General features: G+C 63.4%; 1 protein-coding gene across 1 annotated transcript in view; it reads left to right on the forward strand.

Annotated features, from left to right (window-relative positions):
• The first annotated feature begins 2261 nt into the window (after positions 1-2261).
• The window catches only part of GAL3ST3 (galactose-3-O-sulfotransferase 3), a 2767-nt gene continuing 2479 nt past the window's right edge, over positions 2262-2549 (forward strand). The window contains exon 1 of the mRNA XM_006030748.3: positions 2262-2549. This exon is cut by the window's right edge and continues 14 nt beyond it. Within this exon, the coding sequence (XP_006030810.2) occupies positions 2323-2549 (227 nt within the window). The 5' untranslated portion in view covers positions 2262-2322.

The raw sequence follows: 2549 nt of genomic DNA on the forward strand, positions 1-2549 counted from the left end.
TGTAACCGTAGCTGGGGTGGGATGGGGGGAGGGGCAGGGCTGAAGTAACCCTACCTTTCCCCCGAGGGCTGAGAGGAGGGATGGGGGAGGGTGAAAGCCGACCTGGCTGCCTTGGGTTCCTCTTGCCAAGCTGTCACCTGAGCCCAGGCCTGCGGACGCCTGGGTCCCCTCCCAGCTGTGGAAGGGGAGCTGTATCTAATGGGGTCGAGCAGGGGGTGTGCAGAGGCCCTGGCACCCGGGACACCTGGGGTCTCTCCCAGCTTGCAGGAGGGAGCGTCCCAGGGGCTTGGACGGGGGCGCGGACCCGGACTCCTGGGTTCTTTTCTGGTTCTGGGAGGGGAGTGGGGCCAGGTACGCTAAAGCACCAGGAGGATGCAGGGCCGAGGGGGACTTTAGGTTCTGGAGGTGTCTAAACCCCTTGGGGACCTCTCGGCCTCCCACTGCCCCAGCACCTGCAGCACTTGAGAGGGGCCTGACCTGCTCCCAGCGTGCCTGGCATCAGGATCAGGGCAGCGGGGAGAGAACCCAGGTGTCCGGGCTTCCAGCGCCCCTGCTCTCACCCAAGGCACCATATTGGCCCGTAGACCTGGTGCTGGGATGCAGCTGGCTCGGGGCATGGGGGGCACTGGGAGTAGCTGGGGCAAGAGGTTGCTGGGTCACCAGGGAGCTGGGCAGGGTCTGCCCTCAATGTTTGGCCTGGGGGTTGAAGGTATGGGGAGGAAGGGGGTTATGCCAACCCCTGGCAGGAGGGTCTGTGCTGGTTGCACTGAGCTGGATCTGCCCTCCCCTCCTCTCCGCAATGCCCCCAAGAGTCAGCTACATCCAGGATCCCTGTATATGCCTCCCCCGCCCCCCGCCCCCAACAAGCTGCATCCTGGGATCCATGTATCCCCAGCCCCAGCTTCCCCCAGAGCCAGCTGCCTCTGTCCTATTTGGCTACTGGCATGTTCCACCCCAGAGCCAGCTGCATCCTGGCAAGGGGCTTGTACCCCAGCCCCAATGCCCCCCGCAAGCTGGCTGCACCCCTGCAGCCCTGGCTCTCTCCGGCCTCCCAGGCACAGCCTGCTCTGCGTGGAGGCGCCACAGCACCACACACAAAGCCAGCGCCTGCTCCTATCACACGGCCCATTGAGCCTCACTCTGGCCACCCCCCTTGCCCAGCCCGGCTCCACCTGCTCATTGGCCATGGGTCCCGGCTCCCGTGCTGGCACTGACCCACATCCAGGTGGGAGGGGCGGGAACACGCAGGCCTGGCTGCTCTAGTGTGTCCTGGAACATGGCTCCTGGCGGGGAGGGGGAGGAGGAGGGGCGCCTGGCTGGGATGCGGCTGGCTCTGGGGTGGGTGTGTTGGTGGCTGGGTATAACAGGGATTGTACCCAGCACTGAGATGCAGCTTGCTCTGGGGTGGGGTTGGGGCTGGGTGTAACAGCCAGCTCAGGCAATGCTGGTGTGTGCAGGGGTCAGGCTAGACCAGGAACTGCCAGAGTGCCTCAGATTGGGCACATGTGTGCAAAGGCCCCGAGAGACAGGTGTGCAGGAGCAGGGTGGGAGTGTGCAAAGGGGTAAATGTGCACATGGACTTTCAAGGGAGGGCTGGGAGGTGGGTGGGTGGGCTATGCGTGTTCAGGGCTGTTTGTGCCCAGGAGCAAGGCTGCATAGGACAGCGTGTGTGCACACACACACATGCACAAGGACTGGGCCACGTGAGTCTTGGGGTAGGGTGAGGAGTGTGGAAGAGTGTGCATGTTCACAGGGCTGTGTGCATGGTGGGTGTGTGCACAGGGCAAAGCCAAGCAGTATGGATGCAGGGAATTGTGTGTGCATGGGGATGTGGGCACAGGGCATGTAAGCAGGGGCAGGGCAAGACAGTGTGTGTGGACGACATGGGTGTATGTGCAGGGGGTGGGGCAGTGTGTGTGCACAGGGACCAAGACAGGGCAGCATGTGTGCGTACATGTATGTATGTGTATGTGCATAGGGCTGTATGTACAGGGAGCAGGCAGCATGTATGACTGTGCATTTGTGTGTGTGTGTGCAAAGGGGCCCAGGCAGGGTAGCGTGTGCATGTGTGTACACATGTATGTGTGTGCACAGGGCTGTATGTACAGGGGTGGGGCAACATGCACAGCTGTGTGCACATGGGGCTGTGTACATGCGTGTGTGCACAGCCATGTGTGTGCACATGGGGCCAAGACAGGTCAGCGTGTGTGTGTACACACATGTAGGTGTGTGTGCCTGAGGCTGTGTGTACAGCTGTGTGTGCATGGGGTATGTATGTGCATGCACACAGGCAAGGCCCAGTAGGGCAGCAGGTGTGCACACATGCATGTGTGCACATGTGTGTGTGCAGGCCCACCTGACCCATGTCCCCCCACAGGCGCCCCTGGCGGTCGGCCGCCCCCCTTGCCCTCGCCGTGGCGACCTGAGCAGGGTGGGTGGGTCGCTGCGCCCCCGCCCGCCATGGCCTGCACCGCGCCCGCCCTGCCCCGCGCGCTCAAGATGCTGTCGCGCCGCCGCGCCCTGCTGCTGCTGCTGCTGCTCGGCTCCTC

This window comes from Alligator sinensis, unplaced genomic scaffold (genome assembly GCF_000455745.1).
Source record: "Alligator sinensis unplaced genomic scaffold, ASM45574v1 scaffold1329_1, whole genome shotgun sequence".
In the NCBI taxonomy this organism is placed as follows: domain Eukaryota; kingdom Metazoa; phylum Chordata; order Crocodylia; family Alligatoridae; genus Alligator; species Alligator sinensis.